Below are 21,368 nucleotides of genomic sequence, written 5' to 3'. Positions count from 1 at the left end.
CTAAAGGTTGTCAGGGATACCTCGCACATGTGGTGTTAGATGAGGCCGTTCCTAACAGAGTTGAGGATGTGAGAGTGGTTAGACACTTTCCTGATGTTTTCCCCGAGGATTTACCTGGTTTACCCCTAGATCGAGACGTGGAGTTCACTATTGAGTTGCTTCCAGGTACTAATCCTATTTCTTTGACTCCTTATCCTATGGCTTCCGCGGAGTTAAGGGAATTGAAAGTTCAGTTGCAAGAGTTAGTGGATAAGGGATTCATTCAGCCTAGTACTTCGCCTTGGGGCGTTCCAGTATTGTTTGTGAGGAAGAAAGACGGAACTTTGAGGCTGTGTATCGATTACAGGCAATTGAATCGGGTGACGATTAAAAACCGTTATCCGTTGCCACGTATTGATGACTTGTTTGACCAGCTTCGAGGTGCTTGTGTATTTTCCAAGATTGACTTGAGGTCTGGGTACTATCAGCTGAAGATCAGTAGGGATGACGTTCCTAAGACGGCATTCCAGACTCGTTACGGTCATTACGAGTTTCTGGTTATGCCATTTGGGTTGACGAATGCACCAGCTGCTTTTATGGATTTAATGAACCGGGTATTCCAGCCATACTTAGACAGATTCGTTATTGTCTTCATCGACGATATTCTGGTGTATTCTAAGTCGAAAGCGGAGCATGTTTGACATCTTACTTTGGTGTTGAAGAGGTTGAGGGAACACCAATTGTATGCTAAGTTTAGCAAATGCCAGTTCTGGTTAGACCAAGTTACGTTTTTGGGGCACATTATTTCTGCTCAGGGCATTTTGGTGGACCCTCAGAAGGTTGCAGCTGTGGAGAGTTGGGAGCAACCGCGAACCGTCACTGAGGTGAGAAGTTTCCTTGGTTTGGCGGGGTATTATCGGAGATTCGTTAAGGATTTTTCGGTGATTGCCTTGCCACTGACGAGATTAACGAGGAAAGATGTTAAATTTGAGTGGGATGATAAGTGTGAATAGAGTTTCCAGCAGTTGAAGCATTGTCTCACTCATGCACCTGTGTTGGCACTCCCGGACGATAGTGGTGATTTCGAGGTCTACAGCGATGCTTCCTTGAATGGTCTGGGATGTGTATTGATGCAGCATAGTAGGGTGATTGCTTATGCTTCGCGACAGTTGAAACCTCATGAGTTGAATTACCCTACACATGATTTGGAGTTGGCTGCCATCATCTTTGCGTTGAAGTTGTGGAGACACTATCTTTATGGTGAAAAGTGTAGGATCTTTACATATCACAAGAGTCTTCAGTATCTTTTTACTCAGAAGGAACTTAATCTTCGTCAGCGGAGGTGGATGGAGTTGCTCAGCGATTACGACTGCACGATTGATTATCACCCTGGTCGTGCAAACGTAGTGGCTGATGCACTTAGCAGAAAGTCACAGGGCCGTATTAATGCGTTGTACGCTAGTCGTATTCCTCTTTTGGCGGACTTGCGTGCTACAGGTGTGAGGTTAGAAGCAGAAGACCGGGATGTGGCTTTACTTGCTAATTTTCAAGTTAGGCCAATTCTAGTTGATCGTGTGCTCGAAGCTCAGGTAGCTGATCGGGAGACTCAAGAATTAATTCATGCTCGAGAGCAAGGAAGGAGGCGAGACCTCAGAGTTCGTGATTCGGACGGCATGTTGATGCAAGAGGGTATGATGTTCGTGCCTAATAATGTAGATTTAAAGAAGGAAATTCTCGATGAAGCACATATCTCGGCTTACGCCATGCATCCTGGAGCTACTAAAATGTATCATACCATTCGACCATTTTATTATTGGCCGAGTATGAAGAGGGAGATAGCTGAGTATGTGAGCAGGTGTGCTGTTTGTCAGCAGGTTAAAGCGGAAAGGAAGAAGCCGTTTGGGTTGTTGCAACCGCTTCCCGTTCCAGAGTGGAAATGGGAAAATATCACTATGGATTTTGTGTACAAGTTACCGCGTACACATAATGGCTTTGATGGCATTTGGGTGATCGTTGATCGGCTCACTAAGTCGGCACATTTTATTCCAGTGAGGGAGAAGTATTTTTTGGGCCGGTTAGCAGAGTTGTTTATCTCGAAGGTTGTGAAGTACCATGGTGTCCCTGTGAGTATTGTCTCGGATCGTGATCCGCGATTTACATCGAAGTTTTGGGTGGCTTTGCAGGAAGCTTTGGGCACGAGACTACTTTATAGTACAGCGTATCATCCACAGACGGACGGACAGTCAGAGAGAACTATTCAGACTTTGGAGGATATGTTGCGAGCTTCGGTGTTGCAATTTGGTGATGCTTGGCACCAGCGGTTGGATTTGATGGAATTTGCTTACAACAACAGTTTTCATTCGAGCATCGGCATGGCGCCATTTGAGGCATTGTATGGTAGATCTTGTCGCACACCGTTGTGTTGGTCTGAGGTTGGAGAAAGAGTTTTAGTGCGTCCAGAGATTGTTGAGGAGACTACTCATAATGTTTAGGTAATTAAGTCTAACCTGAAAGCAGCTCAGGATAGGCAAAAGAGTCTAGCAGATCGGCATGCTACGGACAGAGTGTACGAGGTCGGAGATTGGGTATTTCTGAAGCTTTCACCGTGGAGAGGTGTCGTGCGGTTTGGAAAGAAGGGGAAGTTGAGTCCCAAGTATATCGGACCATACGTGGTCACGGAGCGAGTTGGTGAGGTAGCTTACAGGTTGGAGTTGCCACCGGAGTTGGCTAGAGTACATAACGTTTTTCACGTGTCTATGCTTCGACATTATGTTGCTGATCCGTCTCACGTGATACATCCTCAACCGCTAGAGATTAATCCAGATTTGACGTATGACGAGGAACCAGTGACGATACTCGATTGGAAAGAGAAGGTTCTGAGGAACAAGACGGTGAACTTAGTGAAAGTTTTGTGGAGGAATCATTCAGTCGAGGAAGCTACGTGGGAGACAGAAGATCGGATGAGGGACTTGTATTCTCGATTGTTCTTTGATCAATAGGGGTTGTAATTTGGTTGTTTTGAATTTTGGGACGAAATTCTAATAAGGTGGGTAGGTTGTAACATCCCGTCCTGACATTATCGAAACGTGCGTGTGAAATGACCATTTTACCCCTAGTTCGTTTTGTCATGTTGTTTGGCTGTTTTGTGTGGTGTGGCATGTGTTGGACACACACACACATACACTGTCACTCTCGCTCTCACTCTGTCTTTTCCCTGTCTCTCTCTCTCTCTCCCGTGTTCCCATTTTCCCCATTACCATTGAAACTGTACGGACACACACACAAACACCCTAAACACTAGCAGATCGAGGAAACTAAGAGCACAGTCGTGATCGTGAAGTTCGTGGGAGCACAATCGTACCATTTTCAGGTAAGAAATCCGTTGTTTTCACGTCGATTCGACAATGGCAGATTTGGGTACTGTTCATGCAAACATTAATCTAGCTCGTTTTTGGAATTTTGAAGCTCATAGATGTCTTAGTGAGGTCCCAAGGAGCATCGGAGTAGCTCGTTGGACGAAATTGGACGTCGGAATCGTGGTTTTCGAAGTTGGCCGGTTTTCGAGTTTTGAGACAGGTATGATCTCGTAATTTTTAGGCTTTAAAAGTGGTCTAGCATTGTTCTACTAGTTCTAGGCTTCAATTTGGTTCAAGAAACGTGAAAAATGGTTGAGAATCGAGTGAGAAAACACGAATTGCAGGTTTTCCAGTTTCCGGCGCCGGCGACGTCGCCGGAGAAGGTGACGGAATATTCCGTCAAGTCTGACGGAATATTCCTGACGCCGTTAACGGAATCTGTCAAAACTGACGGAATATTCCTAACGGCGTCAGTTGACGCCGTCAGCGTGCCAGGCACGTGCCTGCGCGTGGCCGGCGCGTGGGGGCGCGTGCGGCGGTGGAAATTTTTTCTAAAAATATGGTTGTGATCCTGAGGTTGTGTAGAGCACGTGGGTATATTTAATTGTTCATTTTGAGCAATGTATGAGAAGTTTTTACGAGAAGTTGGTTATGTGCTTTAAAATTTACGTTTTTATAGTTGTTTCGCATATAGGTGACACGTACCCCGAGGACGAGCGTGCGCACTCGAGGCAGGGGGTCTACGACCCTTCTACATACTAGTGAGTGGGCTTTTGGTTTTCCGTATATACCTATATACTATATTTTTCCCAAAAATTGAATAAATGTTAATTGTTTTATGTCATGCACCATATTATTATCGTTTATGCATCATTGCATACATTAGTAGTGGTATACATATACATATGCATATTGGGTGCTGTGGACGCACAGATAAGTGTCAGGTAAGCGTTTTTCATGTTTACATTCAGTAGTGGTTTGAGATACTTAGAGAGCTCATAACCTGCACCCCCGGTGTTAGTGCTCCCGCCCAGAGTAGGGCACAGTCATTCACGTGATGTTCACCTCCCGCACCACACGCTCATCTTGGATCCAAGTTAGGTGCACAGTCATGTCGTACAGACCACTATAGGTGGTTCCGACTCGTAGGTGACCCGCGATTATTCGCACAGCCTTCACGTGATCGTAGCACTAGAGCGTACATATGTATTACACTCAGGCCTGTCGTACAGACCACTTTAGGTGGTTCTGACTCGTGGGCATGTTCAGATAGTGAGATTGAGATTTAAGCTCTAAATACAGCCGTACAGGTCACGTTAGGTGACTCCGGCTGCCAGATTACATGTCATTGACATGATTATACCTAAGCACTTGCATATCTTTATGAGATTTCGGTATGGCATATTATTGAGCACGTTTGACATGTTATTGAGCATGATTGGCATATATACTATACGTATATTTATTTTCTGGGAAGTATACAGGTTTTACGGCAAGGGGTTAGAAAGTATTTTTATAAATGGTTTTCGAAAGATTGTTTTTGCCCACTCACGCTTTTGTTTTGCGCCCCTCCAGGTTCTAGTTGAGTAGCAGTTCCGGTGGTTTCCCAGAGGGTTTTTCCGGCATTTCTGACAGACACCCACCATAGTAGGGTCACCTTCGGGTGTACTATTGTCGCATTTTTTTCTTTTGGACTGCTGTAGGCTTGCTCTGAACTTAACATTTCACTTACGCTAGCACTTGTATTAGTACCTCGTATGCTAGTTTTTAATTATTCGTACTTTTTATATTACTATTTTATTAGCTTCCGCACGTGCACATGGTTACGTCACCTTTGTGTGATGGCCAGCACGCCCTGATCTCGATCGGGGTGTGTCAACACATGTACAACAAATTCACAATTTAAAAAAAAAAGAAAAATAAGGAAATTTAGTAATGTAAGATACTTATTTTTAGCATCCCGGAATTTAAGTTGATACACAACACACCTATTATATAAAATTAACAAAATTTCAAGGTATAATTAGAACTTAGACTTTAAACAAATTTCCCAAAAAATATATATATATAAAAAAAAAAAAAACTCAACCGCCTAGAGCCACCCCGATTTTTCCAGCTGTTTTGCCCAAAATCGCCTTGGTTCCAAGGCGCCTAGCGCCTAGGGCCTTTTTTAGAACGCTGATAAAATCTTATGAGATTTCAAAACCACTTATATTAAAATTACATTTGTACATAAATCTAGAAAGTAACAATACTACTGTCTGTTCCTAAAAAAAAAAAAAATTCGAATTTTGAGAAAAAAAAAATCGTAGCTAATTTATTATTCACTAAATATATCGTTATATAAAAATAAATAGATTAAAAAAAGCAGAGTTCAATTGACCATTTTTTTAATTTTTGGGCGGTACTACCTAGTCCAAACTGAAAGCGGATCACATATTTCTGAGGAAAACGCTGCGTTGCCTTAAACCTCGTAAACCCCTTTCTCATGGCCGCCCTGAAGCTCTTCCTCTCATCCGCTCGCCGTCGCTGCCTCTTCCAACCTCACTCCCGTCTCCACCCGCCTCCATTTCTAAGCTATCACAGATCCCTAAGCTCCGAATCGGACCCAAACCCGAATCAGAACCCTCCGCAACCTCCTCGACGCCAACCAGTGCCGGTCGAACCCGTTTCATACACTCTCAAACCCAAGGAGCAATCCCTACCTGAACCAGATGCGACTCCCCAAGCAGCACAAACATCACCGCCGCCGCCACAAAGCTCCGGTGACTCGCCCAACCCATCGAGTCAGGACACTCGCGCCACCTGGACCCGTGAAGAGGCGCGTTTCATCAGGGACGTGCCATCTATATCTCCGGTATCGTACCCGGTGAAAGTTGCTCCGTTACCGGAAGATCGGGTCGCGGAGGAGAGCGGAGGTAGCGAAGGTGGAGCTGGAAAGGATGTGGATGGCGTGAAGGAGTTGGAGAGAGAGAAGAGGAGGATCGAGGCCGATGGTCGGATGAGAAGGAGGCTTTTTAGGGTTCCTGAGGAGGAGGTGGCAGTTCCTTTTCCCGCGTTGATTAAGGTTGAGAAGAAGGAGAGCAAGTCCATTCTCGATGTCATGGACGCAATTCGCCAAGTCAAGGTCAGTGTAACGTTTATACACTTGTTTGGTTGCTGAGAAAATGTGGGAAAGTTACAGGAATGGAAATTTTCCTTTTCTTGTTAGATAATTTTGGATGAGATACCAAATGGCTTCTACTTAATAGAACTAATATACTGGTTATTTTCCTTGGTTGCAATTTGCTTTCGTTCTCTGTTTCGATTTTGTTTCTGGAGAGTGGAGTTATTAATTAACAAAATGAAGTGTTCCTTTCTTAATTTGTTTTACGAACTTTGATTGCGATCGAGTATTAAGACTAAAGTTAGGCAGGAACATCTCGAGATCATGACTGTTTCTCCCGTGCATATTGCGCTAACCGATGTTCTTGCTCTCTCAATACGGTTGGATTACATGAGTAGGGGGATATTGTTCTCTTTAAACTTTTATGTTGTTAATGTTTACTTAGAAGTGTTCTGCTTTATTTCGATGTACTTCTCATTTCTAATATCTTCTTCTCGTGTTCTAGTTGTTTTACAGGCTAATGCCAAGTGCAATTTTGATGAAACTGTTGAAGCTCATGTACAATTGGGTATCGATGCAAAGCGAAATGTAATATGTCAACTCATCTGAGTAAAATCTTCTCTTATCTCATGCATATGTTTTTGTGTGTCAAAATAGATATTGACTTTTTCTTTAACTATTTGAATATATAAGATCAAGTCCTGAGTTTAGATTTGCAATTCATTTCATGATCCAACAGTGTCCAAATTTAAATGATTGCCCACATGTGGTTACAGCTAGTCGTGTACTTTTTGAATAAGGTGAACTCACATGTATGTGAGTGCGTGTGAGATGGCTATTTGCAGAATTGTTGAAACACTTCAAATTTGAAGGAATGACGTAAAACAAACATTAGCAAATGTTCATGAAGGTTGGACCCAAGAGGATTCAGTGGCATTTCAAGATTTCAATCAACTCCATGTTTTAGACTCCAGATGTTATAGTTCTTTGAAAAAAGTTATTATGCGACTAAGCTGTAACCATTATTCATAAGTTCCTTGTATTTGTTGTTTGAATGATCAATGCAGATCTTCTATGCACCCAAATATGGTTAGCCTTGACTGAGAAATGTTGGCTCATTTTCTGACTACTTTTTGAGCATATTGTTGTGCTCATTTTAGTGTATCGATTGCATATTTTTAGTAAGAGTTGTATGGATTGCTTCTTGAAAGAGTGATAAAGAATATATTGTTTCTGCTTTTTACTTTATGCTTCATATTTCTTATTGCACCATTATATTTAATGTTCCAAACTCCTGTTTGAAAGAATCAATTTACATGGACTACCTGATTGAAGTGCAGGCAGTTCGTGGTAACATGACTTTGCCGCATGGAAGTGGGAAGGTAGTTATCTTTACTTTGCCAAGTCATGTCTCATCAATTTAAAATCTAGTTGGTTACTGTATGACACTGTCATTCTTCAGGTTGTCAGGGTTGCTTTCTTTGCTGAAGGCTCAGATGCAGAAGAAGCTAGAGCTGCAGGAGCAGATATTGTTGGTGGTGTTGAACTCGTGGAGGAAATTGCAAGTAATGAGCTAACCCTTGTTGCTACTAATTACTAAATAATATGCTGAAAAGAGAAACTCCTGTCCACTAGATATACTTATGCAATGATATTGCCATTTCAATTATTTGAGTTTTGGTTTTGCAAATTTTTTTTTTTTTTTTGTATTGTAAATGTGTTTATGTGGGTTTATGTGCATCTTACATTGCTTGAGTTCAAAGAAGTAATCAAACAATTTATGATCTGACCTTGTATCATGCAGGCAGTCATAAGCTCAATGTTGACAAGTGTTTTGCAACAAATGAAATGATTATGCGTCTGGCAAAGGTTTTTGAGTTGTAATTTTTTACTTGCAGGATTATCATCTTTATTGTTTCATTAATTGAAAGTGAATGTTTAATATTTTAACAGATTGCAAGAATTCTTAGAGAGCGTGGTTTGATGCCTGACCGTAAAGTGAGTTATATTGTTGTAAATTTTTATTCAGTTTGCAGATTTGTGGGCAAATCCCTAATATTTGGTATACTATGTATCGTATAGCTAGGTACTGTCACCAATGACATTACTGGAGCACTACAGAAAGTAAGACAAGGTCATATTGAGTATAGAATGGACAGAACATCAATTGTACATGTGGGACTTGGAAAGGTACCGTAATCTTATTACAAACACAATCTTCTATTTTTCAGATGTTTGTTTGCTGGAGACATGGATTTCACTTTTATTCCTTCTTTTCAGGTGAGCTTTACAGAGGATTATCTGCGTGAGAACATCGGAGCATTTATGAGTTCTCTTTTGCTGGCAAAGCCTACGGGTTTAAAAAAGTGTAAGTGGCACAAATCTAATTATAGCATGTTCTGCAAAATCTGTTGGAAGAAATGAGCTCATTTTCTTTAGGTGTATCTAATATTTTCCATGCTGCCCACCATTAATAAGAAAATTGAAGAGTTCTTTAAGATACTGCAAAGAACAGTTGCAGAAGGAGGTCCGACTGTTCACCAGATTATGCACTTTTAATCAATTGATGAGAATTTTTGTTTGCATGCTTTTCGCTAAGTATCTGATTGGACTTCTTCTTTTACTTAAAAGTTATACATCTTTTTTCACGTTTATTAAACCATTTACACTTTTCATTTTCACAGCTTCCAAATATGCGGGTTATATTAACTCCTTCCATATATGTAGCACGGTGAGCTCTTAACCGTTGTTTTTGTATTAGTTATTTGTACTTTAACATTTGATGCACGGATGCTGCATACTTTAGTTAAATGCAGCCTTGTATATCCAGTCCGTTATCATGTGCAGATGGGTCCAGGATTTCCAGTTTCAATACAGTCGTTATCCAAAGCTGCAGATCACTACAACAAAGTGCACCTTAAGGCTTAAGTGACGCGCTCTGTTAACATTTCCGACCTAGATCAAAGGTTCACTTTATTTTGTCTGTTAATTTTTTACTGTTTTTAGGCAGTGAGGGCTCTCGGAGCGGATGTTGATTAACTAAAATTGAATGGTAGATTGACGGGGTTCCGTGAGTTAATGGCTTGTCTTGCTTATATCTGCTGGTCGTCTGGTGCTTTTGCAAAATGGCATTTAGCTCAACTGCTTCATCATCATCAGGATCTTCATGTTTCTCTGCAGTATTTCTGTTTTCCAATTTGGCTGAGGATGTTCAACATACTCTTCTGTGTAAATGCAATAATGTTCTTTGACTATATGGAAAACGTAGAGGTGAGACGGGTCCTTATCGGTCACTATGAACTTGCTTTTTGACAAGAAATATTTTTTGCTCACTGCCCCTAAGTGGATGTGATGCCCATCACTATGTTGAGTATTGTTAGATGAGTTTAAATTGTGAGAGTTGTGTAGTAGGGTTGAATCAAAATCATTTAACGGTAATCAGTAAGGTGGTGAGCATCACCACCACTTAAAGTTGGTGAGCGAAATGCGCTCATTACAAGGCCGAATAATTTTGGTATTAAATGTGTTCATTTAGACAAGTCTGAATGGTTGGGTAGATAATTTAGTTGTTTATTATTAGCTAAAGATCGTATCTAGAAAAGTTTATTTGATTTTGGACCGTTAGCTTGGGACAAACTAATTAGCGTTTAATTTCTTTATTATGAACTATCAATTTATTTGATTCATATGAAAGCTTAAATAGTCTGGACTCTGTATATTGTAAGAGGTTTTTCACAACAAAATAAAAAAGAACTTTATAAGTTTCAAATTTTGACATTTGTCCAGTGAATGTTGACATTTCGTCATGGAAGGACGAATGATAATTAACTGTTGATAAATTTTTACTTAAAATTATCATTCTATAGTTCGACACATCAATTAATCAGAATAAAAACTCATACCAACTAAATGAAGACACGAAGTAGCGTTGTTTTGATGAGATCATTTTAATTATAGTGAACATGGAATGTGGACAGCTGCCAAGAGTGCATGGCGAGAAACATTTCATCGAGTACTTGATGGGCAACATGGATTGCACCCCAACCTTCCACATGGTCACCGGAAGAGCGACCCAACCATTTTTCTAGCCTTCACGAGGTCGCATGACCTCTGGTTCCTGATTACCTTGTCCTCCAGGAGAATACGACCAAAAAAGGCAAAAGTTTTATTTTAATAATTTTGCCATTTCACTGTCGTATTTCCTTCTCCTTAGTTCGTACATTAATGAATGCAAGGGCTGAATGCCCAATCTTCCTGTTATACTCGTATAGTTTGTCTTCACGAAGACTCTCTTAAAAGTAAGAATCTTTCTATCATCATCTGAATAAATACACATCCACATTCAGTCTCGGAAAAGCCCTTCTTAGGCCTTACTCAATGCTTGAATGCGCAAAGCCGAAACTCAAGGCAGGGCAGATAACCTTCTAACTGAGGCCAATAGATATCCTATTTTTCAGATTTCTAGCTAGCTCTCAATCATGCCTTCCCAGAAAAAAAAAGATGCATGATGTGTTGTTTTGGTCTGGAAGAAGAGGTTTGGATCATTAGAACTGGCATCTGTCTGTTGGATCAATTGCAGTGTGAGGGTGTTCGTAGATCAGAGCTCAAAAGATGATCGCTCGGAAAGTCATGTTTTTTGCTCATATTTTATGATGCTGACACGAGAATTAACATTAAACTGTGAGATAGCAGAGAGTATTGGAAAATATTAGTATTTTATGGTTATTTGATTATGGGAGGTTTAACAAAACACTTCCAGTACTGTTCACTTTTAACGAAAAACCACATTTATACATTTTTCTGGTACTATTCACTATACCTTTAAAAATGGCATTTCATTAAAAGAGAAGTTTTTTTTAACTTTTCGTTAGTTTTTCTTTTGATTATTTGGGTTTGCTTGTTGTTTAATATGTGGGCCTAGCCCATCCAAATTGAAGTTTCTAGGTTTTGCTCTCTATAAATATAGCTTATAGTTTATTATGAATAATAAGTTAATCTTGATATAACCTCTAGAGATTTTGTAACCGTTAGGCATTCTTGTTTATTTAATAATATTATTATTATCTCGTAGTCTTGCTCTGATATTCAATTAAAATTCATAAAAAATCACACTTTGAAAAAATTTCTTTAGCATTTTTCTTTAAGTTATAGGCAATCAAGCTGAAGGACAGAAGGGACACATTATTCCAGACAAGCAACGTACTCTCATAAAAGTAAAATGGCCAAAATATCTCTAGATATTTTGTCTTCAGCTGAGGTGATCTGATGGGTGGGAAGACTGGACAGTCAAAGCAATTATTCATTATTCATTGCAATTATTCATAGAAGGTTTAATAAAATACTTTTGATATTGTTTATTTTTAACAAAAAATTATTAAACTAATAAAAAGGGGCAAGGCTTGGCCCCTTAAGGACTCCTCCTCAATTCATTAAGCGGTCGATTCACAGAATTTGTGTTTATAATTAAAATTGTTTATGTTATCAATCTCTTTGTAAAGATTATTTTTGAAATTTTTATAATCAAAACTAAGATTATTTAGTTAATTAATTCCAACTAATAAATAGACGGTTTTTACTACTTTTATTGCAGACACGCATAAGTTATATAACCGACCATTGAATATTATCCTTTATGTTTTATTATTTTTGCTTGTCAGGAGCATACTTGCAAGATTTTAACAATGTGGGCTTGACATGTCTACAGAAAAAGAAAAGTTGTGGTTAAAAGTTTGGCAAATCATAGTTTTGCTTTAAATCTCGAAAATCATTATTTTGATAATCTTCTTTTTGTTCAAATGGTTTTTTCCGTACTCGATTTGAGATGTCCAGTCGTACACTGTTCAATTATCATTGTTTAATTTTGTTTGGGCTCTAAGGTACCGTTTGGTACGTGGGACGGGACGGAACAGAGTGGGACAAAGCGTTCCGTCCCACGTTTGGTGCGCCTAAAACGGGTGGAACGAGCTGTTCCACGGGATGAGTTTTGAGTGAATTTTCGTTCCGCCTCAACCCCCTGGACTCGTTCCACATTTGTAGAACACAAAATTATAACCTCTCCGTCTCCTTCTTCTTCCTCCTTGTTTCCATCCGAGGGCATCTTTGTTTCCGCTCCGTTCCGTTCCGTCCTGTCCCGTCCCATCCCGTCTCATTCCATTCCGTCCCGTCCCGTCTGCATACCAAACGATACCTAAGCCCCGTTTTCAACCGAAAAATAACAATTGATGTTCAAATGGCGATAACTAATAAGAAAATGTCAAGGTGAAAACAAAGCCAAATATAAACAAATCAAATTAATTGGAATTTGGTTCTCTTTGGTCCAATACTATACATTCCAGTGTCAAATAATTTGTTTTTGAACTGTTTAAACAGGTTTTTTCCCCTCTTATAGTGTATAACGGTACGTTTAGAAATCGTTTTAAATATTTTTATTTAAAATAAAATATGAACAATATTTGACGAAAATTGATCACACGATGTATAATGAACGGACACGTTTTGAGATAATCGGAATCCTCATAAAGAGGATTACGAGAGATCATCATTCCTTTAAGAACCTAGCTTCTCTGCCCTCCCACTTCACTTACACTCTCATCCTACCTATTTATGCGATTATGATTAAGCTACGTTAATATTTTATATTACTATTTCTTTTTATCTTATTATCTCTATAAAAAAATAATATAAAATACTGACATGACTTAATTGTAACCACATAATATAGAATGAGATGAGAATGTATGAAAAATGGAAAGGCAAAAAAGCCGGGTCCTTCCTTTAAATCTTATAGACGGTATATGTTAAAAAAAAAAAAATCTTATAGACTATTAAATAAATAAAAAATAAATAAATTTGAATAAAAAAAGAAAGTGCATTAATTACAATGGTGCAATTCTAAACTATTATAATAATTGCACTGTTTTCCGCGCCACAAATCAAGAAAAATACAAAAACGAGAGAGAGAGAGAGAGAGAGAGAGAGACTTCAAAGCTTCAATGCGAGATTCTTCCATCTCCACTGACTTGTATTGGGGATAGGGTTAGGGTTAGGTTTGCCCGTTTGAAATTTATCTGCGAACAGATGGAGTCGGAGGAAGAGTACAGAAGAAAGGAGCGCATGGCATTGTTGGTGATTGTGGTGCTTGCTTCACTGTCCGTCGCTTCATTACTCGTCGCCTTCAGCTACTACTGCTACGTCCGCAACAAGGTCGCCAAGCGCCTCCAGAACCACAAGGGTGAGAACACTACTCTCTGTTTGTTTGCTCAGAAAATGCATGAAAGTGAAAGAAAAAAACCAGAAATTTCTTCGTTTTAAACATTTTTTTAGTGTTGATTTCTGGGTCGGAGTTGAATTTTTTGTTTATAAGAGTTTTTGAGGTCACCCAGTTAATTACATTTGAAATTTTGTTAAGGAAACACTTGTTAATTTGATAATTTCTGTTGGGTTTGGTGTGGAAACTTAAATTTAAGGACATAACGGCAAAAAGTTTGAGTCTTTGTTCTATAATTGTGTTGGATTAAAATTGGGATTTGTCAATTGGGGATAGACTGTTTTTTGATCTGTGGTTTAATTCTGTTTCTTTGAAGGGTCTGACCCTGAGAACAAAGGTGGTTTTTCAAATTTGCAAGTTGCTTCCAACAAAGGACTTCAGGTCTTCACATTCAAGCAACTACATTCCGCAACTGGTGGTTTCAGCAAGTCAAATGTCGTTGGCAAAGGCAGCTTTGGGTTAGTGTACCGAGGTGTTCTCCATGATGGGAGGAAAGTTGCGGTTAAGTTTATGGACGAAGCAGGAAAGCAGGGAGCAGAGGAATTCAAAATGGAGGTTTGAATCTTAGTCTACATCATGTTTACTTTGGCTCTGTTAGGTTCTGCGAGTGGGAGAAAATGGTTGAAGTTCACAGTTCCGTCTTTGTCCCTTGTAAGATGAACAAATAGCTCACCTGAAGCAAAGGATTTTGGTAGAATTTGGTTCAAATGATAGCTCATATTCTCATACCCAAGCCACTGAATGATGCAATTAGTTTTTATTTCCTCACTTATCCGTCAGCAATAACTGAAAATTAAATTAGCTTTGTAGATCGTTTATAATTGGTCATTGATTGGTTGATAATTAAATGCAGGTGGAATTGCTAAGTAGGCTGTGCTCTCCATATTTGCTGGCACTACTTGGGTATTGCTCAGATAACAGTAGTCATAAGTTGCTGGTGTATGAGTTCATGGCAAACGGTGGTTTGCAGGAACATTTGTATCCTGTCAATGGTAAGCATAACGTGTCTAGTAACTCTTTTATTTTTTATTTTTTTCTTTCCAAATACTTCCTTGTTACCTTCTTGTTTCCGATGTCGTATGTTTGTTTGGGCGTAGAAAGATATAATGAACACCCACTTTACTTTGCAATTTATATCATATGGTCGTATTTCATCTTTATTATGTGAGTTAAGTCCTTGGTCTTTCCTCTCGCATTGTTTCCTCTACATTCCCCTCCCTCTCTGTTTCTAATCATTAAGTTTCTGTTCCTGTCTGTGTGTGTTTTTATTTATGTTTGAGAAAACTTGCTGAACCTACATTTCTTTGTTTGCGTATTACAGTAACACAGAGTTTTTGTGCGTAGTTTTAATTGACCTGGTCACTAACAGTTGCTTTCTGAATGCCTGTTGGATTAACCACTTGGGTTCATTTCTGCAGGTTCTAAGGCTGTCTCCTTTAAGTTAGACTGGGAAACCCGGTTGAGAATAGCTCTTGAAGCTGCGAAGGGTTTGGAGTATCTCCATGAACATGTGAGTCCTCCTGTGATTCACAGAGATTTTAAGAGCAGCAACATTCTCTTGGATAAAAACTTTCATGCCAAAGTTTCTGATTTCGGATTGGCCAAGCTGCTTGGATCTGATAAAGCTGGTGATTACGTTTCCACCAGAGTATTGGGTACACAGGGATATATTGCCCCCGAGTAAGCACTTTGAAACTTTTAGCTGCAATGTGCATATTGGTTGATTTGTACCGTAAGAACTACCCTTTGTTGAATTCCCATCATATTTTGAAATATTTTCCATGGAATAGCAGCTTTTATTAATTCGGTTGCAATCCAGGTATGCATTAACAGGGCATTTGACAACTAAATCAGATGTTTACAGCTATGGGGTTGTGCTTTTGGAGTTGCTTACAGGCAGAGTTCCAGTTGATATGAAAAGACCTTCTGGCGAGGGTGTTCTTGTTTCTTGGGTGGGTTTCCTAGGTCTATTTTCAGTTCTTGCAATGGAATTACTCTTTACCCAATTCATTCTTTGATTCATCCCATCTTTTACCTGGCATTGTTTCCTTCACATTATTTTCCCGTACTTAAGATTTCTTTTTTGTTCCTTTTAAACATTCTATACTGTAGGCTTTGCCCCAGCTGACAGATAGGGAGCAGGTTGTAGAAATCATGGATCCTGCATTGGAGGGTCAGTACTCAATGAAGGAGGTCATTCAGGTGGCAGCAATTGCTGCAATGTGCGTGCAACCAGAAGCCGATTACAGGCCGCTGATGGCAGATGTTGTGCAATCACTGGTACCACTTGTGAAGATTCACAGGTCAACTTCGAAGGTAGGCAGCTCTTCTAGTTTTCATGCTACAACGTCACCTACGGTGCAGATTAGTAAAGCAAGTCTATGAAAGTAATTGAAGACACGCATAAATCATCCCCTGAAGGTGGTTCCTAAGGTAGCTAAGATTAGATTTTGTGTAATCTCATTATCAGTCCTGTAAGTTTTTTTGTAGTCTGCTAATTTGATCGAGGAAGAACGTAGATTGAAGTAAATAGAATGTCATCCGAATTATGAACCTAGCTAGCAGACATGGTCGACTTAAGATGGGTTCTTATGTAGTGGATGATTAAAATTCTCTCTCTCTCTCTCTCTCTCTCATGATTTCTGAGTTTCCATTTTCTTTCTTTGGAGTTCTTGGTCTAATATGATGATGACACGCAGTTTATGAGGTTTTGACTTTACTGAACTGTGCCGGAAAGATGGCTGGGAAGCTATTTTTCTTATGCAGTATGGAGGAAGAAACTAGAGGCAGGTCTCCCTTACGACCTTCTGCACTCCACCCTTATTAACGTATCCTCCAACTTTCGATTAACCTCATCAAATTGATTTTTTATGGTAAACGACACTAAACGCCCAAAAAGTGAAACTAAACAGCAAAACATCACGAGGTCTAGAAATCTCTCAACAGCGTTTGACACCAAGAGATGACGGCAAGAGGCAGCCACTGTGTTGTAGCCAAAGGCTATTGGAGCCATATTTTTGGTCATAGGAGTCCTATCTAAGTATTTTGGCTTCGAATAACTCCAAACATTCCAATCACATTTGTCGGTGCCTCATGTCAAATAGGCCTCTAAAAAAGTGATTTTGTGCATGTCTTCCCTCTTGTAACGCGATTTGTAGAGAAAAGCATTTTTGTCGTTATCTTGCTTCAATAAAGGCTATCTTCTTGATTGATGATGAGATTTCATTGGGAGTGTCAAATTTGTTTTTCTTCTAATACATACGATATTATCTATATTAAGATCATCTTCAATCTTTAGAGATAAAGTTTAAAAATTTAAGGTATAATTTAAAAATTATTTTTCTCCTTCAACCATTATGACTTAAAATTTTAGCTTGAGATTATTAAATGATGATTTTAAATTAATTTTTTTTTCGGTAACTTTTTTTTAAAATAAAATTTATGTAGATAATCTTAATTTATTTTTATGAACATTTTAATCTAAAAATATTTAACTTCCGATAAGTAATTAAAAATTATACAAATATATAGATATTTATAAAGTTTTAAGTGAAATTTGATTTAAATAATTTTCTTAAATTATTTTAGACATTAGATCTAGATTTAATATTGGGCCATCAAATCTTTTTTTTACCATTTGATCTCATTTGATTATAGCCATTAGATATAAGTAGAAAATTGAAAAATGTGTGAAATATGACGGTTTTGTGGGTCCAGAATAAGTTAAGTCAAGCTTTTATTCTTAGGAGAATCTAGTCCAAAGGTATATTTTCCCCCCAAAGTTATTTTAGCCAAATGGTTGGAGATGGTTTGAGGAGGGGGGGGGGTTTAAAGCTTATATTTTAAGTTTTATCCCATGAATTAGAGATGGTCTAAGAGTTGGGGAAAGCCGGCAAAATCTCACAGTGGGTTAGCCATAATAATTTGATTTGAATTCGTCTTTGCTGAAAATTGAACTTAAGATCTCTCACTTATAAGTGAAGAGGAATATCATTAGACTGTAATACTAAGTGGTTGGGGGTGCCAAATTATGTACGCTATTTTTTGGAAAAGCCCAGGCAAACATTTCAGTCTCTTTTGGATTTAGGGTGCGTGGGCGTACTACCACCGGATTGAGGGATTTTTCAATGTATCTAGAACATTAGGTGATATATCATGTGTCATTATACAAGTGATGAGACACTTAAAAAACAAAATTTTCCTCCACTTATATAATGACACGTGGTGGTATTCATATTCCGGGCACAAAAAAAAAAAAAAAAAAAATAATAATAATAATAAAATCTCTACCAGATCGTGTATTGGTCTACATGAAAAGATGTGAGCGGATGAGTTAATTACACATTGATCATTTCGTGTGGCCGAACAAACAACCTCCTCTAGGACTGGTTATTTTTCAAGCATTGGGATAAAACCTTGAAGGACAACCAAGAAACGGTAAAAGATTGAAGTATCCTTGTGGAGGATACTAGTATAAATTGAATTGAAATGAAACTGAAGAACAATATATAAATTTCATGCGAACAAAATGATAGCGTTAAACTAAATGAAATTAAAATTAAAATTAGCGCTTAATTCCTCTTTCATTTAACTGTTGTTCAAACTATTGTATTAACATCACGTTCATTTCGTCATATTTTGCCTTGAATGCACTTATATGCGATTAAGCACATTGTCACAGTTACGATCAAGTTGACCAATCACATAATTAAATGGCCGAATTGGAGCGTTATCTCATTAACTTGGCCTCCCAACTATTCATCACCAACGATCATCGGGCCTAACTTGGTGCGGCCTAACTCATCGTGACGCAACTTGGTGACGTTTAACTCATCACAACCTAACTTAATCGTAGCAATGCCTAACATAAAATTAAGGTGTCAAAGTTGGGCTTAAATGCATACCAAAGACCTTTGTTGTCCTCTTTCCTCAAACCTTAAGCCTTCATTTTTTTTTTTTTTTTTTTTTTTAACAAATGGTATTATCTACACTAAGGAGATGAGGTGTTTGAGTTAATATTAGAATATTGGGCTTTAATAAAGGAAGACCCAAGGATGCCAATTAAAAGGGAGACTTGCCGAAGCTAAGCATCGAGCCCATAGCAAGTTAAAGCCTTCTTAGCCAAAATACAAGCCACGTGTTTATGGGCGAAGTGATAAGTGATGGAGACTAATCTACTATCTGCCAAAGAACACTTTCCAGTGGCATCACAAGTAAAAAGTTGATGACTCACTACCCTCCAAGTGCTTTCGGGCAAGTGCAAAAGTTACAGCATTCGGGCCAAATGGTCTACAAAAGGAAGAAGAGACAATGGGGACAAGCACACTCAACAATTAAACAAACAAACTTACAAACTCTGCTCTCAAGCCAGACTTGCATCCAAAATCTGAAATCAACCCAGATTCAGTCCGTTTTAGTGATAGTTCCTTGAAAAAACTATCTCTTGTCCAGTATAAAAGCTCTGTTACCTCCCTTAATGTTGTAGTATTCATTCCCTCGTGTAAACTTGTTTACCATCCATCCATTTTTAGCATACAAACCTTGTAAATTCAAAGAAAAGTGACTGCAAGAAGTTCAACCTTGCCAGACAAGGTGAAATCTTGCCCGAAACTCTTTGTTTGCTTTCTAAATGAGTAGATTTATTGCTTAATACATTATCCAACATGTATTTAAGTTATTTCCACCTTTTTTTTTTTCTATTTTAAGAGTCCCATTTGCATTTGGATTTGGTTAGCTTGATGGATACCTTGGCTCAACAGCATGCATGAAATCCATCCTAAGCCTCCTCTTCAGATAAACATAGCGATTACCTCGATTTTTTGTTTCAAGAAGTTGCTGGAGCAAAATAGGTCAATTTTAACTTATCGCTATATTGTAGGTGCATTATATTAATTAGCTAGAACAGTGTATTCATCGAGAGATTTTTCAGTGTGACAGGTACACGTAGTGGTACACCATGTGTCACTAAACAAATGGTGAGATATGTGTGCTAAAAAGTTAATAACTTAAAAAGTAAAATTTCCCACTATTCCTATTAAAACACGTGGTATACTACTTGTGTTTCCGTCACAACTAAAAATTTTCTGTATTCATCATGTTGCAAGAGAGATTTTTTAATGTGACCAGAACATAGAGTGGTACACCATGCACGTGTCAGTATACAAATGGTGTAATATGTGTGTTAACTAGTTAATAACTTAAAAAATAAAATTTCTCATTATTTTTATAAATACACATAGGGTACAATAAAAAATTTCTCCACGTTGCACCTCAGCTTGATCCAACTTTTCACAAAATTAAAGTTTTTTTGTCTTCGATCTCTTTAGTTGTTTATTTATTTATTAAAGAAGACGAGTAGTCTTGTTACAAAAAATAGGTTAATGATTCTTGTCAATTATTTAAGTTTTTCCTCTTTTTGAATGAGCGTAGAATTATCAATCATGAGAAATTTTTCAAGTTTTTCAGAACATGGGGTAGTACACTAAATTTCATTATAATTGGAGAAAAGTTTTTTTTTTTATTCAAGTATCTCTCTAATTATATAATAGCATGTGGTGTATGTGTTTGTGTGCTTGGCACATTAAAAGTTTTCTCCTCAATTATATGGTCCCTACTTTCTGGCTTTTAGTCATATGTTGGTGCATGCCAACTCCGTCGTCATGCATGGGGACAAATTAACCTGCTACGTACATTTTTCAAAATTTCAGATAGTAAGTGACTGTACCACACGTACCCATTTTTGCATGGATGCAATGCAACTCCGAAGCCTAATCCACAAACCATAAAAAATCATGTATTCTATTATCTCTAGGGTTAATCAGATAATATTGATCACATGGCATGAGCACTTGTCGTTTGTTTCTATGTGCAGCTTGGAGGAACCTCATGGACTGTAGCCCTAGGCTGTAGAGATGCAAGAACCGCAAGCCAAACTGATGCCAACAACCAGCTCCCCTCCCCATTCGCCGACCTCGCAACCCTACTCTCAATAGCTTTGCAGCCAAAGGTTTAACCGACAGTGACATGACCGTGCTCTCCGGCGGCCATACATTAGGCCGGTCTCAGTGTTCTCATTCAGAACCCGCATATACAACGAGACCAACATCGACCCCGGCTTTGCCACTACTCGTAAGGATACTTGTCCCGCTTCAAGTGGCGATACGAATCTTGCTCCTTTCGATCGACTTCCAAATCGCTTTGATAACGAATACTACAAGGCCCTTGTGGCTCGCCGTGGTCTTCTTCATTCGGATCAGGAACTCTTCAAGGGTGAATGTCAGGATGCGTTGGTTAGAACTTATAGCTAGCAACAACGTTGCTGCTTTTACGAGAGATTTTGCTGTAGATATGGTGAAGATGAGCGCTGTCAGTCTTCTAACAGGGACAAATGGAGAGATCAGGAAAAATTGCAGAGTAGTCAACTAAGTTTGTGAGATTTACTGTAATACGGTGGTATTGATGTAAACTAGAAATATAACAACTATTAGGTATGTAGCTGGGAAGTGGGCGAGAAAGTGCTGTTAACGAATTAATCTGTGTCAAAGTTTCATGAGGACTTTTCCTCCAAAAAAAAAAAAAAAAAAAAAAAAAAAAAATGTTTCACGAGGACTGAAGAAGTATTAGCAATGAAAGCAGTTATAAAAAACTTGAATATTGTTAA

The 21,368-nt window shown here is 38.6% G+C and overlaps 2 protein-coding genes and 1 pseudogene across 4 annotated transcripts; all 3 read left to right on the top strand.

The window, feature by feature from the left end:
• The first annotated feature begins 5,716 nt into the window (after positions 1-5,716).
• Positions 5,717-9,802, top strand: LOC137708226 (uncharacterized). Of its 3 annotated transcripts, none has more exons than XM_068447258.2 (11): positions 5,717-6,462; positions 6,958-7,029; positions 7,782-7,823; positions 7,904-8,006; positions 8,246-8,310; positions 8,395-8,439; positions 8,524-8,631; positions 8,722-8,809; positions 9,126-9,172; positions 9,289-9,407; positions 9,622-9,802. In XM_068447258.2, the coding sequence occupies exons 1-10, from the start codon at positions 5,824-5,826 to the stop codon at positions 9,367-9,369; spliced, it is 1,290 nt and encodes a 429-aa protein (XP_068303359.2). In that variant the 5' UTR covers positions 5,717-5,823; the 3' UTR covers positions 9,370-9,407; positions 9,622-9,802. The 3 variants fall into 3 exon arrangements, with proteins under 3 accessions (XP_068303359.2, XP_068303358.2, XP_088546040.1); XM_068447257.2 differs by having other exon boundaries at positions 9,498-9,802; XM_088689914.1 differs by having other exon boundaries at positions 9,289-9,802.
• A 3,552-nt stretch (positions 9,803-13,354) lies between these two features.
• On the top strand, positions 13,355-16,321 carry LOC137708212 (Protein kinase superfamily protein). Its single transcript, XM_068447235.2, has 6 exons — positions 13,355-13,672; positions 14,025-14,263; positions 14,562-14,700; positions 15,127-15,388; positions 15,528-15,660; positions 15,821-16,321. Exons 1-6 carry the CDS (start codon positions 13,519-13,521, stop codon positions 16,091-16,093), a joined length of 1,200 nt encoding a protein of 399 aa, XP_068303336.2. The 5' UTR covers positions 13,355-13,518; the 3' UTR covers positions 16,094-16,321.
• Positions 16,322-16,445: 124 nt separating this feature from the next.
• Positions 16,446-21,166, top strand: LOC137707702 (peroxidase-like; annotated as a pseudogene).
• Positions 21,167-21,368: the final 202 nt, after the last annotated feature.

This window comes from Pyrus communis, chromosome 17 (genome assembly GCF_041283825.1).
Source record: "Pyrus communis isolate YQ-2024b chromosome 17, ASM4128382v1, whole genome shotgun sequence".
Lineage (NCBI taxonomy): Eukaryota > Viridiplantae > Streptophyta > Magnoliopsida > Rosales > Rosaceae > Pyrus > Pyrus communis.
The sequence above is the reverse complement of the archived record's forward strand: the minus strand, read 5'-3'. Positions and strand labels throughout refer to the sequence as shown.